This window comes from Ascaphus truei, unplaced genomic scaffold, assembly GCF_040206685.1.
Source record: "Ascaphus truei isolate aAscTru1 unplaced genomic scaffold, aAscTru1.hap1 HAP1_SCAFFOLD_456, whole genome shotgun sequence".
In the NCBI taxonomy this organism is placed as follows: Eukaryota; Metazoa; Chordata; class Amphibia; order Anura; family Ascaphidae; genus Ascaphus; species Ascaphus truei.
The window spans coordinates 272,301-294,468 of record NW_027456787.1 but is presented as its reverse complement, the minus strand read 5'-3'; the positions used below and the strand labels follow the sequence as shown (position 1 = coordinate 294,468).

At 51.1% G+C, this 22,168-nt stretch overlaps 1 protein-coding gene across 1 annotated transcript in view; it reads right to left on the bottom strand.

The window, feature by feature from the left end:
- LOC142484890 (beta-enolase) overlaps nt 1-22,168 on the bottom strand; it is a 62,945-nt gene that overhangs the window by 21,626 nt on the left and 19,151 nt on the right. Inside the window, exons 5-7 of the mRNA XM_075584133.1 lie at nt 6,638-6,707; nt 2,851-2,984; nt 58-280 (exon numbers count right to left, since the gene is read on the bottom strand). Coding sequence (XP_075440248.1) covers nt 58-280; nt 2,851-2,984; nt 6,638-6,707 — 427 coding nt within the window. The remainder of the gene's footprint in view (nt 1-57; nt 281-2,850; nt 2,985-6,637; nt 6,708-22,168) is intronic.

Sequence of the window (22,168 nt, the reverse complement as noted above, 5' to 3'; positions counted from 1 at the left end):
CGCACACTCCTTCGCTCAGCCCACGCACACTCCTTCGCTCAGCCCACACTCACGCACCTTCATTGTTCTCCAGGATGTTGGGCGCGAAGCCGCCCTCGTCCCCCACGTTGGTGGCGTCCTTCCCGTACTTGGCCTTGATGACGCCCTTCAGGTTGTGGTAGACCTCTGCTCCGATTTGCATGGCCTCCCGGAAAGTCGACGCCCCCACGGGCAGGATCATGAACTCCTGCATGGCCAGCTTGTTGCCCGCGTGGGAGCCGCCATTGATTACATTAAAGGCCTGAGAGGGGAGAGACGTCAATGATCGTCACCAAGGACGTGGTACCCAGGCGTTACCTCGAGGGCCACGTGTGGGATAGAGACACAATACCTTAGTGGTTAGACGACGAGGAGGAGGAGAGGGGACAGTGACAGAGAGAAGGCGGGGCCGGTAACAAGGAGAAGGAGAGGTGACAGAGAGAAGGGGGGAGGAGATGGAGGAGAGGGGACAGAGGGAGGAGGAGAGGGGACAGTGACAGAGGAGGGGATAATGATAGAGAGGAGGGAGAGGGTACAGGGACCGAGAGAAGGAGAGGGTACAGGGACAGAGGAGTGGAGGGGACAGTAACAAGGAGAAAGAGAGGAGGACGACAGGAGACAGTGACCTAGAGAAGGAGGAGAGGGGACAGAGAGGAGGACAGGAGACAGAGAAGGTGGGGACGGTAACAAGGAGGAGAGGTGACAGAGAGAAGGGGGGAGGAGATGGAGGAGGGGATAGTAACGGAGGAGGAGAGGGGACAGTGACAGAGGAGGGGATAATGATAGAGAGGAGGGAGAGGGTACAGGGACAGAGAGAAGGAGGAGAGGGTACAGGGACAGAGGAGTAGAGGGGACAGGAGGGGACAGTAACAAGGAGAAATAGGAGGACGACAGGAGACAGTGACCTACAGAAGGAGGAGAGGGGACAGAGAGGAGGAGGAGGAGGAGGAGAGGGGACAGAGGAGGACAGGAGACAGAGAAGGTGGGGACGGTAACAAGGAGAAGGAGGAGAGATGACAAGGGGGAAGAGACACGGAGGAGGAGAGGGCACAATGACAGAGAGACGGAGAGGGGACAGTGGCAGAGAGAAGAGGGGACAGTGGCAGAGAGAAGAGGGGACAGTGACAGAGAGAAGAGGGAACAGTGACAGAGAGAAGAGGGGACAGTGACAGAGAGAAGAGGGGACAGTGACAGAGAAGGAGAGGGGACAGTGACAGAGGAGGTGAGGGACAGTGACAGAGAGGAGGACAGGAGACAGTGACAGAGAGGAGGAGAGGGGACAGAGAGGAGGAGAGGGGACAGGGAGAAGGAGGAGAGGGGACAGTGGCAGAGAGGAGGAGAGGGGACAGGGAGAAGGCGGAGAGGGGACAGTGGCAGAGAGAAGGAGAGATGACAAGGGGGAAGAGACACGGAGGAGGAGAGGGGACAGTGATAGAGAGACGGAGAGGGGACAGTGGCAGAGAGAAGAGGGGACAGTGACAGAGAGAAGAGGGGACAGTGACAGAGAAGGAGAGGGGACAGTGACAGAGAGGAGGTGAGGGACAGTGACAGAGAGGAGGACAGGAGACAGTGACAGGGGGAAGGAGGAGAGGGGACAGTGGCAGAGAGGAGGAGAGGGGACAGGGAGAAGGAGGAGAGGGGACAGTGACGGAGAGAAGGAGGGGATAGTGACAGAGAGAAGGAGGTCAGGGACAGTGACAGAGAGAAGGAGGAGAGGGGACAGTGGCAGAGAGAAGGAGGAGAGGGGACAGTGGCAGAGAGAAGGAGGAGAGGGGACAGTGGCAGAGAGGAGGAGAGATGACAGTGACAGAGAGGAGAGGGGACAGTGACAGAGAAGGAGGAGAGGGGACAGTGACAGAGAGGAGGAGAGGGGACAGTGGCAGAGAGAAGAGGGGACAGTGACAGAGAGGAGAGGGGACGGAGAAGGAGGAGAGGGGAAGGAGGAGAGAGAGACGGAGAGGGGACAGTGGCAAAGAGAAGAGGGGACAGTGACAGAGAGGAGAGGGGAAGGAGAAGAAGAGGGGACAGTGACAGAGAGTAGAAGAGGGGACAGTGACAGAGAGTAGAAGAGGGGACAGTGGCAGAGCGAAGAAGAGGGGACAGTGACAGAGAGGAGAGGGGACAGTGACAGAGAGAAGGAGGAGGGGACAGTGGCAGAGAGAAGGAGGAGAGGGGACAGTGACAGAGAGGAGAGGGGACAGTGGCAGAGAGAAGGAGGAGGGGACAGTGACAGAGAGGAGAGGGGACAGTGACAGAGAGGAGAGGGGACAGTGACAGAGAGAAGAAGAGGGGACAGTAGCAGAGAGAAGGACAGGAGACAGTGACAGAGAGAAGGAGGAGAGGGGACGGAGAAGGAGGAGAGGGAACAGTGGCAGAGAAGGAGGAGAGGGGACAGGGAGAAGGAGGAGAGGGGACAGTGACAGAGAGAAGGAGGAGAGGGGACAGTGACAGAGAGAAGAAGAGGGGACAGTGACAGAGAAGGAGGAGAGGGGGACAGTGACAGAGAGAAGGAGAGGGGGACAGTGACAGAGAGAAGGAGGAGAGGGGACAGTGACAGAGAGAAGAAGAGGGGACAGTCACAGAGAGAAGAAGGGACAGTGACAGAGAGAAGGACAGGAGACAATGACCTAGAGAAGGAGGAGAGGGGACAGTGACAGAGAGAAGAAGAGGAGACAGTGACAGAGAGAAGGACAGGAGACAATGACCTAGAGAAGGAGGAGAGGGGACAGTGACAGAGAAGGACAGGAGACAATGACCTAGAGAAGGAGGAGAGGGGACAGTGACAGAGAGGTGACATATAGATATAGATGTATATTAGGAACCACATCTCACTGGGACTGGTAGGATGAGTTCTGCGTTCCCGGCCAGGTCAGCGATGTGACGGTACAGGGGGACGCCCTTCTCTGCTGCGCCTGCCTTGCACACCGCCAATGACACACCCAAGATGGCGTTCGCACCAAACTTAGCTGTAGAATGAGATAGTCTCAGTGCCCTCTCTGCTATTCCTGTACTGACCCCCCCCCACACAGCTCTGTCACTGCACCTCCATCCTGCCCTGCAGCCCTCTCTGCTATTCCTGTACTGACCCCCCCACACACACAGCTCTGTCACTGCACCCCCATCCTGCCCTGCAGCCCTCTCTGCTATTCCTGTACTGCCCCCCCACACACACAGCTCTGTCACTGCACCTCCATCCTGCCCTGCAGCCCTCTCTGCTATTCCTGTACTGCCCCCCCACACACACACACAGCTCTGTCGCTGCACCTCCATCCTGCCCTGCAGCCCTCTCTGCTATTCCTGTACTGCCCCCCCCCACACCTCCCCACACACACACAGCTGTCACTACACCTCCATCCTGCCCTGCAGCCCTCTCTACTATTACTGTACTGCCCCCCACCACACACAGCTCTGTCACTGCACCTCCATCCTGCCCTGCAGCCCTCTCTGCTATTACTGCACACACAGCTCTGTCACTACACCTCCATCCTGCCCTGCAGCCCTCTCTGCTATTCCTGTACTGACCCCCTCCCCTCCCACACACACAGCTCTGTCACTGCACCCCCATCCTGCCCTGCAGCCCTCTCTGCTATTCCTGTACTGCCCCCCCCCACAGCTCTGCACTGCACCTCCATCCTGCCCTGCAGCCCTCTCTGCTATTCCTGTACTGACCCCCCCCACACACACACACAGCTCTGTCACTGCACCTCCATCCTGCCCTGCAGCCCTCTCTACTATTCCTGTACTGACCCCCCCCCCACACACACACAGCTCTGTCACTGCACCCCCATCCTGCCCTGCAGCCCTCACTGCTATTCCTGTACTGACCCCCCCCCCCCACACACACACAGCTGTCACTGCACCACCATCCTGCCCTGCAGCCCTCTCTGCTATTCCTGTACTGCCCCCCCCACACACACACAGCTGTCACTGCACCTCCATCCTGCCCTGCAGCCCTCTCTGCTATTCCTGTACTGCCCCCCCACACACACACACACAGCTGTCACTGCACCTCCATCCTGCCCTGCAGCCCTCTCTGCTATTCCTGTACTGCCCCCACCCACACACAGCTCTGTCACTGCACCTCCATCCTGCCCTGCAGCCCTCTCTGCTATTCCTGTACTGACCCCCCCCCACACACACACAGCTCTGTCACTGCACCTCCATCCTGCCCTGCAGCCCTCTCTGCTATTCCTGTACTGCCCCCCCACACACACACACAGCTGTCACTGCACCTCCATCCTGCCCCGCAGCCCTCTCTGCTATTCCTGTACTGCCGCCCCCCACACACAGCTCTGTCACTGCACCTCCATCCTGCCCCGCAGCCCTCTCTGCTATTCCTGTACTGACCCCCCCCCCCCCCACACACACACACAGCTCTGTCACTGCACCTCCATCCTGCCCCGCAGCCCTCTCTGCTATTCCTGTACTGCCGCCCCCCACACACAGCTCTGTCACTAAACCTCCATCCTGCCCTGCAGCCCTCTCTGCTATTCCTGTACTGCCCCTCCCCCCCACACACACACACAGCTCTGTCACTGCACCTCCATCCTGCCCCGCAGCCCTCTCTGCTATTCCTGTACTGACCCCCCCCCACACACACACACAGCTCTGTCACTGCACCTCCATCCTGCCCTGCAGCCCTCTCTACTATTCCTGTACTGACCCCCCCCCCCACACACACACAGCTCTGTCACTGCACCCCCATCCTGCCCTGCAGCCCTCTCTGCTATTCCTGTACTGACCCCCCCCCCCACACACAGCTGTCACTGCACCCCCATCCTGCCCTGCAGCCCTCTCTGCTATTCCTGTACTGCCCCCCCCCCACACACACACACAGCTGTCACTGCACCACCATCCTGCCCTGCAGCCCTCTCTGCTATTCCTGTACTGCCCCCCCCCACACACACACAGCTGTCACTGCACCTCCATCCTGCCCTGCAGCCCTCTCTGCTATTCCTGTACTGCCCCCCCACACACACACACACAGCTGTCACTGCACCTCCATCCTGCCCTGCAGCCCTCTCTGCTATTCCTGTACTGCCCCCACCCACACACAGCTCTGTCACTGCACCTCCATCCTGCCCTGCAGCCCTCTCTACTATTCCTGTACTGCCCCCCCCACACACACACACAGCTGTCACTGCACCTCCATCCTGCCCTGCAGCCCTCTCTGCTATTCCTGTACTGCCCCCCCCACACACACACACAGCTGTCACTGCACCTCCATCCTGCCCCGCAGCCCTCTCTGCTATTCCTGTACTGCCGCCCCCCACACACAGCTGTCACTGCACCACCATCCTGCCCTGCAGCCCTCTCTGCTATTCCTGTACTGCCCCCCCCCACACACACACAGCTGTCACTGCACCTCCATCCTGCCCTGCAGCCCTCTCTGCTATTCCTGTACTGACCCCCCCCCCACACACACACACAGCTCTGTCACTGCACCTCCATCCTGCCCCGCAGCCCTCTCTGCTATTCCTGTACTGCCGCCCCCCACACACAGCTCTGTCACTAAACCTCCATCCTGCCCTGCAGCCCTCTCTGCTATTCCTGTACTGCCCCTCCCCCCCACACACACACACAGCTCTGTCACTGCACCTCCATCCTGCCCCGCAGCCCTCTCTGCTATTCCTGTACTGACCCCCCCCACACACACACACAGCTCTGTCACTGCACCTCCATCCTGCCCTGCAGCCCTCTCTACTATTCCTGTACTGACCCCCCCCCCCACACACACAGCTCTGTCACTGCACCCCCATCCTGCCCTGCAGCCCTCTCTGCTATTCCTGTACTGACCCCCCCCCCCACACACAGCTGTCACTGCACCCCCATCCTGCCCTGCAGCCCTCTCTGCTATTCCTGTACTGCCCCCCCCACACACAGCTCTGTCACTGCACCTCCATCCTGCCCTGCAGCCCTCTCTGCTATTCCTGTACTGACCCCCCCCCCCCCCACACACACACAGCTGTCACTGCACCTCCATCCTGCCCTGCAGCCCTCTCTGCTATTCCTGTACTGACCCCCCACACACACACACAGCTCTGTCACTGCACCTCCATCCTGCCCTGCAGCCCTCTCTGCTATTCCTGTACTGACCCCCCCACACACACACACAGCTCTGTCACTGCACCCCCATCCTGCCCTGCAGCCCTCTCTGCTATTCCTGTACTGCCCCCCCCCACACACACACAGCTGTCACTGCACCCCCATCCTGCCCTGCAGCCCTCTCTGCTATTCCTGTACTGCCCCCCCCCACACACAGCTCTGTCACTGCACCTCCATCCTGCCCTGCAGCCCTCTCTGCTATTCCTGTACTGACCCCCCCCCCACACACACACAGCTCTGTCACTGCACCCCCATCCTGCCCTGCAGCCCTCTCTGCTATTCCTGTACTGACCCCCCACACACACACACAGCTCTGTCACTGCACCTCCATCCTGCCCCGCAGCCCTCTCTGCTATTCCTGTACTGCCGCCCCCCACACACAGCTCTGTCACTGCACCTCCATCCTGCCCTGCAGCCCTCTCTGCTATTCCTGTACTGCCCCCCCCACACACACACAGCTCTGTCACTACACCTCCATCCTGCCCCGCAGCCCTCTCTGTATTCCAGTACTTACATTTATTCTCGGTCCCATCGAGCTCCAGCATTACTTTGTCAATCTTTTCCTGCTCCACTACGCTCAGTTTCTGGGGAGAGACAGTCACAGCCTGTAACCTCATTCATTCGCTCCCAACATTCACCCCCAGTATAAAGTCACAGCCTGTAACCTCATTCATTCGCTCCCAACATTCACCCCCAGTATAAAGTCACTGCCTGTAACCTCATTCATTCGCTCCCAACATTCACCCCCAGTATAAAGTCACTGCCTGTAACCTCATTCATTCGCTCCCAACATTCACCCCCAGTATAAAGTCACAGCCTGTAACCTCATTCATTCCCTCCCAACATTCACCCCCAGTATAAAGTCACAGCCTGTAACCTCATTCATTCCCTCCCAACATTCACCCCCAGTATAAAGTCACAGCCTGTAACCTCATTCATTCGCTCCCAACATTCACCCTCAGTATAAAGTCACAGCCTGTAACCTCATTCATTCCCTCCCAACATTCACCCCCAGTATAAAGTCACAGCCTGTAACCTCATTCATTCGCTCCCAACATTCACCCTCAGTATAAAGTCACAGCCTGTAACCTCATTCATTCACTCCCAACATTCACCCCCAGTATAAAGTCACAGCCTGTAACCTTATTCATTCGCTCCCAACATTCACCCCCAGTATAAAGTCACAGCCTGTAACCTCATTCATTCGCTCCCAACATTCACCCCCAGTATAAAGTCACAGCCTGTAACCTTATTCATTCGCTCCCAACATTCACCCCCAGTATAAAGTCACAGCCTGTAACCTTATTCATTCGCTCCCAACATTCACCCCCAGTATAAAGTCACAGCCTGTAACCTCATTCATTCGCTCCCAACATTCACCCCCAGTATAAAGTCACAGCCTGTAACCTCATTCATTCGCTCCCTGCTTCCAACATTCACCCCCAGTATAAAGTCACAGCCTGTAACCTCATTCATTCGCTCCCAACATTCACCCCCAGTATAAAGTCACAGCCTGTAACCTCATTCATTCGCTCCCAACATTCACCCCCAGTATAAAGTCACAGCCTGTAACCTCATTCATTCGCTCCCTGCTTCCATCATTCACAACCAGTATAAAGTCACAGCCTGTAACCTCATTCATTCGCTCCCAACATTCACCCCTAGTATAGTCACAGCCTGTAACCTCATTCATTCGCTCCCAACATTCACCCCCAGTATAAAGTCACAGCCTGTAACCTCATTCATTCGCTCCCAACATTCACCCCCAGTATAAAGTCACAGCCTGTAACCTCATTCATTCGCTCCCTGCTTCCAACATTCACCCCAGTATAAAGTCACAGCCTGTAACTTCATTCATTCGCTCCCTGCTTCCAACATTCACCCCCAGTATAAAGTCACAGCCTGTAACCTCATCCATTCGCTCCCAACATTCACCCCCAGTATAAAGTCACAGCCTGTAACCTCATTCATTCGCTCCCAACATTCACCCCAGTATAAAGTCACAGCCTGTAACCTCATTCATTCGCTCCGAACATTCACCCCCAGTATAAAGTCACAGCCTGTAACCTCATTCATTCGCTCCCTGCTTCCAACATTCACCCCCAGTATAAAGTCACAGCCTGTAACCTCATTCATTCGCTCCCAACATTCACCCCCAGTATAAAGTCACAGCCTGTAACCTCATTCATTCGCTCCCTGCTTCCAACATTCACCCCCAGTATAAAGTAACAGCCTGTAACCTCATTCATTCGCTCCCTGCTTCCAACATTCACCCCCAGTATAAAGTCACAGCCTGTAACCTCATTCATTCGCTCCCTGCTTCCAACATTCACCCCCAGTATAAAGTAACAGCCTGTAACCTCATTCATTCGCTCCCAACATTCACCCCCAGTATAAAGTCACAGCCTGTAACCTTATTCATTCGCTCCCAACATTCACCCCCAGTATAAAGTCACAGCCTGTAACCTCATTCATTCACTCCATGCTCCCAACATTCACCCCCAGTATAAAGTCACAGCCTGTAACCTCATTCATTCACTCCATGCTCCCAACATTCACCCCCAGTATAAAGTCACAGCCTGTAACCTCATTCATTCGCTCCCAACATTCACCCCCAGTATAAAGTCACAGCCTGTAACCTCATTCATTCGCTCCCAACATTCACCCCCAGTATAAAGTCACAGACTGTAACCTCATTCATTCGCTCCCTGCTTCCAACATTCACCCCCAGTATAAAGTCACAGCCTGTAACCTCATTCATTCGCTCCATGCTCCCAACATTCACCCCCAGTATAAAGTCACAGCCTGTAACCTCATTCATTCACTCCCAACATTCACCCCCATTATAAAGTCACAGCCTGTAACCTCATTCATTCGCTCCCAACATTCACCCCCAGTATAAAGTCACAGCCTGTAACCTCATTCATTCGCTCCCAACATTCACCCCCAGTATAAAGTCACAGCCTGTAACCTCATTCATTTGCTCCCTGCTTCCTACATTCACCCCCAGTATAAAGTCACAGCCTGTAACCTCATTCATTCGCTCCCTGCTTCCAACATTCACCCCCAGTATAAAGTCACAGCCTGTAACCTCATTCATTCACTCCCCACTTCCAACATTCACCCCCAGTATAAAGTCACAGCCTGTAACCTCATTCATTCGCTCCCAACATTCACCCCCAGTATAAAGTCACAGCTTGTAACCTCATTCATTCGCTCCATGCTTCCAACATTCACCCCCAGTATAAAGTCACAGCCTGTAACCTTATTCATTCGCTCCCAACATTCACCCCCAGTATAAAGTCACAGCCTGTAACCTCATTCATTCGCTCCCAACATTCACCCCAGTATAAAGTCACAGCCTGTAACCTTATTCATTCGCTCCCAACATTCACCCCCAGTATAAAGTCACAGCCTGTAACCTTATTCATTCGCTCCCAACATTCACCCCCAGTATAAAGTCACAGCCTGTAACCTCATTCATTCGCTCCATGCTCCCAACATTCACCCCCAGTATAAAGTCACAGCCTGTAACCTCATTCATTCGCTCCCAACATTCACCCCCAGTATAAAGTCACAGCCTGTAACCTCATTCATTCGCTCCCAACATTCACCCCCAGTATAAAGTCACAGCCTGTAACCTCATTCATTCGCTCCCAACATTCACCCCCAGTATAAAGTCACAGCCTGTAACCTCATTCATTCGCTCCCTGCTTCCAACATTCACCCCCAGTATAAAGTCACAGCCTGTAACCTCATTCATTCGCTCCCTGCTTCCAACATTCACCCCCAGTATAAAGTCACAGCCTGTAACCTCATTCATTCGCTCCCTGCTTCCAACATTCACCCCAGTATAAAGTCACAGCCTGTAACCTCATTCATTCGCTCCCTGCTTCCAACATTCACCCCAGTATAAAGTCACAGCCTGTAACCTCATTCATTCGCTCCCTGCTTCCAACATTCACCCTCAGTATAAAGTCACAGCCTGTAACCTCATTCATTCGCTCCCAACATTCACCCCCAGTATAAAGTCACAGCCTGTAAACTCATTCATTCGCTCCATGCTCCCAACATTCACCCCCAGTATAAAGTCACAGCCTGTAACCTCATTCATTCGCTCCATGCTTCCAACATTCACCCCCAGTATAAAGTCACAGCCTGTAACCTCATTCATTCGCTCCCTGCTTCCAACATTCACCCCCAGTATAAAGTCACAGCCTGTAACCTCATTCATTCGCTCCCTGCTTCCAACATTCACCCCAGTATAAAGTCACAGCCTGTAACCTCATTCATTCGCTCCCAACATTCACCCCCAGTATAAAGTCACAGCCTGTAACCTCATTCATTCGCTCCCAACATTCACCCTCAGTATAAAGTCACAGCCTGTAACCTCATTCATTCGCTCCCAACATTCACCCCCAGTATAAAGTCACAGCCTGTAACCTCATTCATTCGCTCCCTGCTCCCAACATTCACCCCCAGTATAAAGTCACAGCCTGTAACCTCATTCATTCACTCCATGCTTCCAACATTCACCCTCAGTATAAAGTCACAGCCTGTAACCTCATTCATTCGCTCCCTGCTTCCAACATTCACCCCCAGTATAAAGTCACAGCCTGTAACCTCATTCATTCGCTCCCAACATTCACCCCCAGTATAAAGTCACAGCCTGTAACCTCATTCATTCGCTTCCAACATTCACCCCCAGTATAAAGTCACAGCCTGTAACCTCATTCATTCGCTCCCTGCTTCCAACATTCACCCCCAGTATAAAGTCACAGCCTGTTACCTCATTCATTCGCTCCCAACATTCACCCCCAGTATAAAGTCACAGCCTGTAACCTCATTCATTCGCTCCCAACATTCACCCTCAGTTTAAAGTCACAGCCTGTAATCTCATTCATTCGCTCCCAACATTCACCCCCAGTATAAAGTCACAGCCTGTAACCTCATTCATTCGCTCCCAACATTCACCCTCAGTATAAAGTCACAGCCTGTAACCTCATTCATTCGCTCCCAACATTCACCCCCAGTATAAAGTCACAGCCTGTAACCTCATTCATTCGCTCCCAACATTCACCCCCAGTATAAAGTCACAGCCTGTAACCTCATTCATTCGCTCCCAACATTCACCCCCAGTATAAAGTCACAGCCTGTAACCTCATTCATTCGCTCCCAACATTCACCCCTAGTATAAAGTCACAGCCTGTAACCTCATTCATTCGCTCCCAACATTCACCCCCAGTATGAAGTCACAGCCTGTAACCTCATTCATTCGCTAACAACATTCACCCCCAGTATAAAGTCACAGCCTGTAACCTCATTCATTCGCTCCCAACATTCACCCCCAGTATAAAGTCACAGCCTGTAACCTCATTCATTCGCTTCCAACATTCACCCCCAGTATAAAGTCACAGCCTGTAACCTCATTCATTCGCTCCCTGCTTCCAACATTCACCCCCAGTTTAAAGTCACAGCCTGTTACCTCATTCATTCGCTCCCAACATTCACCCCCAGTATAAAGTCACAGCCTGTAACCTCATTCATTCGCTCCCAACATTCACCCTCAGTATAAAGTCACAGCCTGTAACCTCATTCATTCGCTCCCTGCTCCCAACATTCACCCCCAGTGTAAAGTCACAGCCTGTAACCTCATTCATTCGCTCCCAACATTCACCCCCAGTATAAAGTCACAGCCTGTAACCTCATTCATTCGCTCCCTGCTTCCAACATTCACCCTCAGTATAAAGTCACAGCCTGTAACCTCATTCATTCGCTCCCTGCTTCCAACATTCACCCCTAGTATAAAGTCACAACCTGTAACCTCATTCATTCGCTCCCAACATTCACCCCCAGTATAAAGTCACAGCCTGTAACCTCATTCATTCGCTCCCAACATTCACCCCTAGTATAGTCACAGCCTGTAACCTCATTCATTCGCTCCCTGCTTCCAACATTCACCCCCAGTATAAAGTCACAGCCTGTAACCTCATTCATTCGCTCCCTGCTCCCAACATTCACCCCCAGTATAAAGTCACTGCCTGTAACCTCATTCATTCGCTTCCAACATTCACCCCCAGTATAAAGTCACAGCCTGTAACCTCATTCACTCGCTCCCAACATTCACCCCCAGTATAAAGTCACAGCCTGTAACCTCATTCATTCGCTCCCAACATTCACCCCCAGTATAAAGTCACAGCCTGTAACCTCATTCATTCGCTCCCAACATTCACCCTCAGTATAAAGTCACAGCCTGTAACCTCATTCATTCGCTCCCTGCTCCCAACATTCACCCCCAGTGTAAAGTCACAGCCTGTAACCTCATTCATTCGCTCCCAACATTCACCCCCAGTATAAAGTCACAGCCTGTAACCTCATTCATTCGCTCCCTGCTTCCAACATTCACCCCTAGTATAAAGTCACAACCTGTAACCTCATTCATTCGCTCCCAACATTCACCCCCAGTATAAAGTCACAGCCTGTAACCTCATTCATTCGCTCCCAACATTCACCCCTAGTATAGTCACAGCCTGTAACCTCATTCATTCGCTCCCTGCTTCCAACATTCACCCCCAGTATAAAGTCACAGCCTGTAACCTCATTCATTCGCTCCCTGCTCCCAACATTCACCCCCAGTATAAAGTCACTGCCTGTAACCTCATTCATTCGCTTCCAACATTCACCCCCAGTATAAAGTCACAGCCTGTAACCTCATTCACTCGCTCCCAACATTCACCCCCAGTATAAAGTCACAGCCTGTAACCTCATTCATTCGCTCCCAACATTCACCCCCAGTATAAAGTCACAGCCTGTAACCTCATTCATTCGCTCCCAACATTCACCCCCAGTATAAAGTCACAGCCTGTAACCTCATTCATTCGCTCCCAACATTCACCCCCAGTATAAAGTCACAGCCTGTAACCTCATTCATTCGCTCCCAACATTCACCCTCAGTATAAAGTCAAAGCCTGTAACCTCATTCATTCGCTCCCTGCTTCCTACATTCACCCCCAGTATAAAGTCACAGCCTGTAACCTCATTCATTCGCTCCCTGCTTCCAAGATTCACCCCAGTATAAAGTCACAGCCTGTAACCTCATTCATTCGCTCCCAACATTCACCCCCAGTATAAAGTCACAGCCTGTAACCTCATTCATTCGCTCCCAACATTCACCCCTAGTATAGTCACAGCCTGTAACCTCATTCATTCGCTCCCTGCTTCCAACATTCACCCCCAGTATAAAGTCACAGCCTGTAACCTCATTCATTCGCTCCCTGCTCCCAACATTCACCCCCAGTATAAAGTCACTGCCTGTAACCTCATTCATTCGCTTCCAACATTCACCCCCAGTATAAAGTCACAGCCTGTAACCTCATTCATTCGCTCCCTGCTTCCAACATTCACCCCCAGTATAAAGTCACAGCCTGTAACCTCATTCATTCGCTCCCTGCTTCCAACATTCACCCCCAGTATAAAGTCACAGCCTGTAACCTCATTCATTCGCTCCCAACATTCACCCCCAGTATAAAGTCACAGCCTGTAACCTCATCCATTCGCTCCCAACATTCACCCCCAGTATAAAGTCACAGCCTGTAACCTCATTCATTCGCTCCCAACCTTCACCCCCAGTATAAAGTCACAGCCTGTAACCTCATCCATTCGCTCCCAACATTCACCCCCAGTATAAAGTCACAGCCTGTAACCTCATTCATTCGCTCCCAACATTCACCCCCAGTATAAAGTCACAGCCTGTAACCTCATTCATTCGCTCCCTGCTTCCAACATTCACCCTCAGTATAAAGTCACAGCCTGTAACCTCATTCATTCGCTCCCAACATTCACCCCCAGTATAAAGTCACAGCCTGTAACCTCATTCATTCGCTCCCAACATTCACCCCTAGTATAGTCACAGCCTGTAACCTCATTCATTCGCTCCCTGCTTCCAACATTCACCCCCAGTATAAAGTCACAGCCTGTAACCTCATTCATTCGCTCCCAACATTCACCCCCAGTATAAAGTAACAGCCTGTAACCTCATTCATTCGCTCCCTGCTTCCAACATTCACCCCCAGTATAAAGTCACAGCCTGTAACCTCATTCATTCGCTCCCAACATTCACCCCCAGTATAAAGTCACAGCCTGTAACCTCATTAATTCGCTCCCTGCTTCCAAGATTCACCCCAGTATAAAGTCACAGCCTGTAACCTCATTCATTCGCTCCCTGCTTCCAACATTCACCCCCAGTATAAAGTCACAGCCTGTAACCTCATTCATTCGCTCCCAACATTCACCCCCAGTATAAAGTCACAGCCTGTAACCTCATTCATTCGCTCCCAACATTCACCCCTAGTATAGTCACAGCCTGTAACCTCATTCATTCGCTCCCTGCTTCCAACATTCACCCCCAGTATAAAGTCACAGCCTGTAACCTCATTCATTCGCTCCCTGCTCCCAACATTCACCCCCAGTATAAAGTCACTGCCTGTAACCTCATTCATTCGCTTCCAACATTCACCCCCAGTATAAAGTCACAGCCTGTAACCTCATTCATTCGCTCCCTGCTTCCAACATTCACCCCAGTATAAAGTCACAGCCTGTAACCTCATTCATTCGCTCCCTGCTTCCAACATTCACCCCCAGTATAAAGTCACAGCCTGTAACCTCATTCATTCGCTCCCTGCTTCCAACATTCACCCCCAGTATAAAGTCACAGCCTGTAACCTCATTCATTCGCTCCCAACATTCACCCCCAGTATAAAGTCACAGCCTGTAACCTCATCCATTCGCTCCCAACATTCACCCCAGTATAAAGTCACAGCCTGTAACCTCATTCATTCGCTCCCAACATTCACCCCCAGTATAAAGTCACAGCCTGTAACCTCATTCATTCGCTCCCTGCTTCCAACATTCACCCTCAGTATAAAGTCACAGCCTGTAACCTCATTCATTCGCTCCCAACATTCACCCCCAGTATAAAGTCACAGCCTGTAACCTCATTCATTCGCTCCCAACATTCACCCCTAGTATAGTCACAGCCTGTAACCTCATTCATTCGCTCCCTGCTACCAACATTCACCCCCAGTATAAAGTCACAGCCTGTAACCTCATTCATTCGCTCCCAACATTCACCCCCAGTATAAAGTAACAGCCTGTAACCTCATTCATTCGCTCCCTGCTTCCAACATTCACCCCCAGTATAAAGTCACAGCCTGTAACCTCATTCATTCGCTCCCAACATTCACCCCAGTATAAAGTCACAGCCTGTAACCTCATCCATTCGCTCCCAACATTCACCCCCAGTATAAAGTCACAGCCTGTAACCTCATTCATTCGCTCCCAACATTCACCCCCAGTATAAAGTCACAGCCTGTAACCTCATTCATTTGCTCCCAACATTCACCCCCAGTATAAAGTCACAGCCTGTAACCTCATTCATTCGCTCCCAACATTCACCCCCAGTATAAAGTCACAGCCCGTAACCTCATTCATTCGCTCCCTGCTTCCAACATTCACCCCCAGTATAAAGTCACAGCCTATAACCTCATTCATTCGCTCCCTGCTCCCAACATTCACCCCCAGTATAAAGTCACAGCCCGTAACCTCATTCCTTCGCTCCCTGCTTCCAACATTCACCCTCAGTATAAAGTCACAGCCTGTAACCTCATTCATTCGCTCCCAACATTCACCACCAGTATAAAGTCACAGCCTGTAACCTCATTCATTCGCTCCCAACATTCACCCCCAGTATAAAGTCACAGCCTGTAACCTCATTCATTCGCTCCCTGCTCCCAACATTCACCCCCAGTATAAAGTCACAGCCTGTAACCTCATTCATTCGCTCCCTGCTCCCAACATTCACCCCCAGTATAAAGTCACAGCCTGTAACCTCATTCATTCGCTCCCAACATTCACCCCCAGTATAAAGTCACAGCCTGTAACCTCATTCATTCGCTCCCAACATTCACCCCCAGTATAAAGTCACAGCCCGTAACCTCATTCATTCGCTCCCTGCTTCCAACATTCACCCCCAGTATAAAGTCACAGCCTGTAACCTCATTCATTCGCTCCCTGCTCCCAACATTCACCCCCAGTATAAAGTCACTGCCTGTAACCTCATTCATTCGCTTCCAACATTCACCCCCAGTATAAAGTCACAGCCTGTAACCTCATTCATTCGCTCCCAACATTCACCCCCAGTATAAAGTCACAGCCTGTAATCTCATTCATTCGCTCCCAACATTCACCCCCAGTATAGTCACAGCCTGTAACCTCATTCATTCGCTCCCAACATTCACCCCCAGTATAGTCACAGCCTGTAACCTCATTCATTCGCTCCCTGCTCCCAACATTCACCCCCAGTATAAAGTCACTGCCTGTAACCTCATTCATTTGCTTCCAACATTCACCCCCAGTATAAAGTCACAGCCTGTAACCTCATTCATTCGCTCCCAACATTCACCCCCAGTATAAAGTCACAGCCTGTAACCTCATTCATTCGCTCCCAACATTCACCCCCAGTATAGTCACAGCCTGTAACCTCATTCATTCGCTCCCAACATTCACCCCCAGTATAAAGTCACAGCCTGTAATCTCATTCATTCACTCCCAACATTCACCCCCAGTATAAAGTCACAGCCTGTAACCTCATTCATTCGCTCCCAACATTCACCCCCAGTATAAAGTCACAGCCTGTAACCTCATTCATTCGCTCCCAACATTCACCCCCAGTATAAAGTCACAGCCTGTAACCTCATTCATTCGCTCCCAACATTCACCCCCAGTATAGTCACAGCCTGTAACCTCATTCATTCGCTCCCAACATTCACCCCCAGTATAAAGTCACAGCCTGTAACCTCATTCATTCGCTCCCAACATTCACCCCCAGTATAAAGTCACAGCCTGTAACCTCATTCATTCGCTCCCAACATTCACCCCCAGTATAAAGTCACAGCCTGTAACCTCATTCATTCGCTCCCAACATTCACCCCCAGTATAGTCACAGCCTGTAACCTCATTCATTCGCTCCCAACATTCACCCCCAGTATAAAGTCACTGCCTGTAACCTCATTCATTCGCTCCCTGCTCCCAACATTCACCCCCAGTATAAAGTCACAGCCTGTAACCTCATTCATTCGCTCCCAACATTCACCCCCAGTATAAAGTCACAGCCTGTAACCTCATTCATTCGCTCCCTGCTTCCAACATTCACCCCCAGTATAAAGTCACAGCCTGTAACCTCATTCATTCGCTCCCTGCTTCCAACATTCACCCCCAGTATAAAGTCACAGCCTGTAACCTCATTCATTCGCTCCCAACATTCACCCCCAGTATAAAGTCACAGCCTGTAACCTCATTCATTCGCTCCCAACATTCACCCTCAGTATAAAGTCACAGCCTGTAACCTCATTCATTCGCTCCCAACATTCACCCCAGTATAAAGTCACAGCCTGTAACCTCATTCATTCGCTCCCAACATTCACCCCCAGTATAAAGTCACAGCCTGTAACCTCATTCATTCGCTCCCAACATTCACCCCCAGTATAAAGTCACAGCCTGTAACCTCATTCATTCGCTCCCAACATTCACCCCCAGTATAAAGTCACAGCCTGTAACCTCATTCATGCGCTCCCAACATTCACCCCCAGTATAAAGTCACAGCCTGTAACCTCATTCATTCGCTCCCAACATTCACCCCCAGTATAAAGTCACAGCCTGTAACCTCATTCATTCGCTCCCTGCTCCCAACATTCACCCCCAGTATAAAGTCACAGCCTGTAACCTCATTCATTCGCTCCCTGCTTCCAACATTCACCCCCAGTATAAAGTCACAGCCTGTAACCTCATTCATTCGCTCCCTGCTCCCAACATTCACCCCCAGTATAAAGTCACAGCCTGTAACCTCATTCATTCGCTCCCAACATTCACCCCCAGTATAAAGTCACAGCCTGTAACCTCATTCATTCGCTCCCAACATTCACCCCCAGTATAAAGTCACAGCCTGTAACCTCATTCCTTCGCTCCCTGCTCCCAACATTCACCCCCAGTATAAAGTCACAGCCTGTAACCTCATTCATTCGCTCCCAACATTCACCCTCAGTATAAAGTCACAGCCTGTAACCTCATTCATTCGCTCCCAACATTCACCCCAGTATAAAGTCACAGCCTGTAACCTCATTCATTCGCTCCCAACATTCACCCCCAGTATAAAGTCACAGCCTGTAACCTCATTCATTCGCTCCCAACATTCACCCCCAGTATAAAGTCACAGCCTGTAACCTCATTCATTCGCTCCCAACATTCACCCCCAGTATAAAGTCACAGCCTGTAACCTCATTCCTTCGCTCCCTGCTCCCAACATTCACCCCCAGTATAAAGTCACAGCCTGTAACCTCATTCATTCGCTCCCAACATTCACCCTCAGTATAAAGTCACAGCCTGTAACCTCATTCATTCGCTCCCAACATTCACCCCAGTATAAAGTCACAGCCTGTAACCTCATTCATTCGCTCCCAACATTCACCCCCAGTATAAAGTCACAGCCTGTAACCTCATTCATTCGCTCCCAACATTCACCCCCAGTATAAAGTCACAGCCTGTAACCTCATTCATTCGCTCCCAACATTCACCCCCAGTATAAAGTCACAGCCTGTAACCTCATTCATTCGCTCCCAACATTCACCCCCAGTATAAAGTCACAGCCTGTAACCTCATTCATTCGCTCCCAACATTCACCCCCAGTATAAAGTCACAGCCTGTAACCTCATTCATTCGCTCCCAACATTCACCCCCAGTATAAAGTCACAGCCTGTAACCTCATTCATTCGCTCCCAACATTCACCCCCAGTATAGTCACAGCCTGTAACCTCATTCATTCGCTCCCAACATTCACCCCCAGTATAAAGTCACAGCCTGTAACCTCATTCATTCGCTCCCTGCTCCCAACATTCACCCCCAGTATAAAGTCACAGCCTGTAACCTCATTCATTCGCTCCCTGCTTCCAACATTCACCCCCAGTATAAAGTCACAGCCTGTAACCTCATTCATTCGCTCCCTGCTCCCAACATTCACCCCTAGTATAAAGTCACAGCCTGTAACCTCATTCATTCGCTCCCAACATTCACCCCCAGTATAAAGTCACAGCCTGTAACCTCATTCATTCGCTCCCAACATTCACCCCCAGTATAAAGTCACAGCCTGTAACCTCATTCCTTCGCTCCCTGCTCCCAACATTCACCCCCAGTATAAAGTCACAGCCTGTAACCTCATTCATTCGCTCCCAACATTCACCCCCAGTATAAAGTCACAGCCTGTAACCTCATTCATTCGCTCCCAACATTCACCCCCAGTATAAAGTCACAGCCTGTAACCTCATTCATTCGCTCCCAACATTCACCCCCAGTATAAAGTCACAGCCTGTAACCTCATTCATTCGCTCCCAACATTCACCCCCAGTATAAAGTCACAGCCCGTAACCTCATTCATTCGCTCCCTGCTTCCAACATTCACCCCCAGTATAAAGTCACAGCCTGTAACCTCATTCATTCGCTCCCTGCTCCCAACATTCACCCCCAGTATAAAGTCACAGCCCGTAACCTCATTCCTTCGCTCCCTGCTTCCAACATTCACCCTCAGTATAAAGTCACAGCCTGTAACCTCATTCATTCGCTCCCAACATTCACCACCAGTATAAAGTCACAGCCTGTAACCTCATTCATTCGCTCCCAACATTCACCCCCAGTATAAAGTCACAGCCTGTAACCTCATTCATTCGCTCCCTGCTCCCAACATTCACCCCCAGTATAAAGTCACAGCCTGTAACCTCATTCATTCGCTCCCTGCTCCCAACATTCACCCCCAGTATAAAGTCACAGCCTGTAACCTCATTCATTCGCTCCCAACATTCACCCCCAGTATAAAGTCACAGCCTGTAACCTCATTCATTCGCTCCCAACATTCACCCCCAGTATAAAGTCACAGCCCGTAACCTCATTCATTCGCTCCCTGCTTCCAACATTCCCCCCCAGTATAAAGTCACAGCCTGTAACCTCATTCATTCGCTCCCTGCTCCCAACATTCACCCCCAGTATAAAGTCACAGCCCTTAACCTCATTCCTTCGCTCCCTGCTTCCAACATTCACCCCCAGTATAAAGTCACAGCCTGTAACCTCATTCATTCGCTCCCAACATTCACCCCCAGTATAAAGTCACAGCCTGTAACCTCATTCATTCGCTCCCAACATTCACCCCCAGTATAAAGTCACAGCCTGTAACCTCATTCATTCGCTCCCTGCTCCCAACATTCACCCCCAGTATAAAGTCACAGCCTGTAACCTCATTCATTCGCTCCCTGCTCCCAACATTCACCCCCAGTATAAAGTCACTGCCTGTAACCTCATTCATTCGCTTCCAACATTCACCCCCAGTATAAAGTCACAGCCTGTAACCTCATTCATTCGCTCCCAACATTCACCCCCAGTATAAAGTCACAGCCTGTAATCTCATTCATTCGCTCCCAACATTCACCCCCAGTATAGTCACAGCCTGTAACCTCATTCATTCGCTCCCAACATTCACCCCCAGTATAGTCACAGCCTGTAACCTCATTCATTCGCTCCCTGCTCCCAACATTCACCCCCAGTATAAAGTCACTGCCTGTAACCTCATTCATTCGCTTCCAACATTCACCCCCAGTATAAAGTCACAGCCTGTAACCTCATTCATTCGCTCCCAACATTCACCCCCAGTATAAAGTCACAGCCTGTAACCTCATTCATTCGCTCCCAACATTCACCCCCAGTATAGTCACAGCCTGTAACCTCATTCATTCGCTCCCAACATTCACCCCCAGTATAAAGTCACAGCCTGTAATCTCATTCATTCACTCCCAACATTCACCCCCAGTATAAAGTCACAGCCTGTAACCTCATTCATTCGCTCCCAACATTCACCCCCAGTATAAAGTCACAGCCTGTAACCTCATTCATTCGCTCCCAACATTCACCCCCAGTATAAAGTCACAGCCTGTAACCTCATTCATTCGCTCCCAACATTCACCCCCAGTATAGTCACAGCCTGTAACCTCATTCATTCGCTCCCAACATTCACCCCCAGTATAAAGTCACAGCCTGTAACCTCATTCATTCGCTCCCAACATTCACCCCCAGTATAAAGTCACAGCCTGTAACCTCATTCATTCGCTCCCAACATTCACCCCCAGTATAAAGTCACAGCCTGTAACCTCATTCATTCGCTCCCAACATTCACCCCCAGTATAGTCACAGCCTGTAACCTCATTCATTCGCTCCCAACATTCACCCCCAGTATAAAGTCACTGCCTGTAACCTCATTCATTCGCTCCCTGCTCCCAACATTCACCCCCAGTATAAAGTCACAGCCTGTAACCTCATTCATTCGCTCCCAACATTCACCCCCAGTATAAAGTCACAGCCTGTAACCTCATTCATTCGCTCCCTGCTTCCAACATTCACCCCCAGTATAAAGTCACAGCCTGTAACCTCATTCATTCGCTCCCTGCTTCCAACATTCACCCCCAGTATAAAGTCACAGCCTGTAACCTCATTCATTCGCTCCCAACATTCACCCCCAGTATAAAGTCACAGCCTGTAACCTCATTCATTCGCTCCCAACATTCACCCTCAGTATAAAGTCACAGCCTGTAACCTCATTCATTCGCTCCCAACATTCACCCCAGTATAAAGTCACAGCCTGTAACCTCATTCATTCGCTCCCAACATTCACCCCCAGTATAAAGTCACAGCCTGTAACCTCATTCATTCGCTCCCAACATTCACCCCCAGTATAAAGTCACAGCCTGTAACCTCATTCATTCGCTCCCAACATTCACCCCCAGTATAAAGTCACAGCCTGTAACCTCATTCATTCGCTCCCAACATTCACCCCCAGTATAAAGTCACAGCCTGTAACCTCATTCATTCGCTCCCAACATTCACCCCCAGTATAAAGTCACAGCCTGTAACCTCATTCATTCGCTCCCAACATTCACCCCCAGTATAAAGTCACAGC